The sequence below is a fragment of the Puntigrus tetrazona genome, chromosome 1, assembly GCF_018831695.1.
Source record: "Puntigrus tetrazona isolate hp1 chromosome 1, ASM1883169v1, whole genome shotgun sequence".
Classification (NCBI taxonomy): domain Eukaryota; kingdom Metazoa; phylum Chordata; class Actinopteri; order Cypriniformes; family Cyprinidae; genus Puntigrus; species Puntigrus tetrazona.
This window is the reverse complement of record NC_056699.1, coordinates 17422352-17422892: the sequence shown is the minus strand read 5'-3', so window position 1 is coordinate 17422892 and position 541 is coordinate 17422352. Positions and strand designations below refer to the sequence as shown.

The window sequence follows — 541 nt, the reverse complement described above, 5'->3', positions numbered from 1 at the left end:
TTTTTTTTCCTCTCTGTTTCATTGGTAACTCTGCATGAATCGGGTTTATGTTCTGGTCTTGCAGGAGAGGCAGGACTGACAGGTATTGACAGAGTTCAAGGTGATTTCGTTAACTATGTGAATATCCCCATCAGTCCTACATCTAAACGGCAGCTGTACTATATGGAGCTAGATCTGCAGGACCGTCCAGAGTCAAGCCACACTGTCAGAGGTACACGGTGTTCCTCTCATACACACTACACGTATTTGATAATGGCTCCAACCTGAAAAAGTGCTAACCGAAATGGCCTTCATTTGTTCAAAAATGCAGTAAAACAGTGATGTTGTGAAATATCATTACAATTAAAAGTAACCTTTTTATTTTAATAAAATGTAAAATGTAATTTATTCTTAGGGCAACGTAGAATTTTCAGCATCCTTACTTCAACCCAAAGTGCTCTTTCAGAAATCATTCTAATGCAGATTTGCTGCTCAAGTCATTATAAAAGTTAAAAACAGTTTTTTTTCAGTTGTGATTTTTTTTATAATATATAAAGATAAA

At 35.7% G+C, this 541-nt stretch overlaps 1 protein-coding gene across 1 annotated transcript in view; it reads left to right on the top strand.

Annotated features, from left to right (window-relative positions):
* Nucleotides 1-331, top strand: part of LOC122348766 (protein Dok-7-like) — a 10289-nt gene extending 9958 nt beyond the window's left edge. The window contains exon 8 of the mRNA XM_043244619.1: nucleotides 65-331. Coding sequence (XP_043100554.1) covers nucleotides 65-267 — 203 coding nt within the window. The 3' untranslated portion in view covers nucleotides 268-331. The remainder of the gene's footprint in view (nucleotides 1-64) is intronic.
* The last annotated feature ends 210 nt before the right edge of the window (nucleotides 332-541 follow it).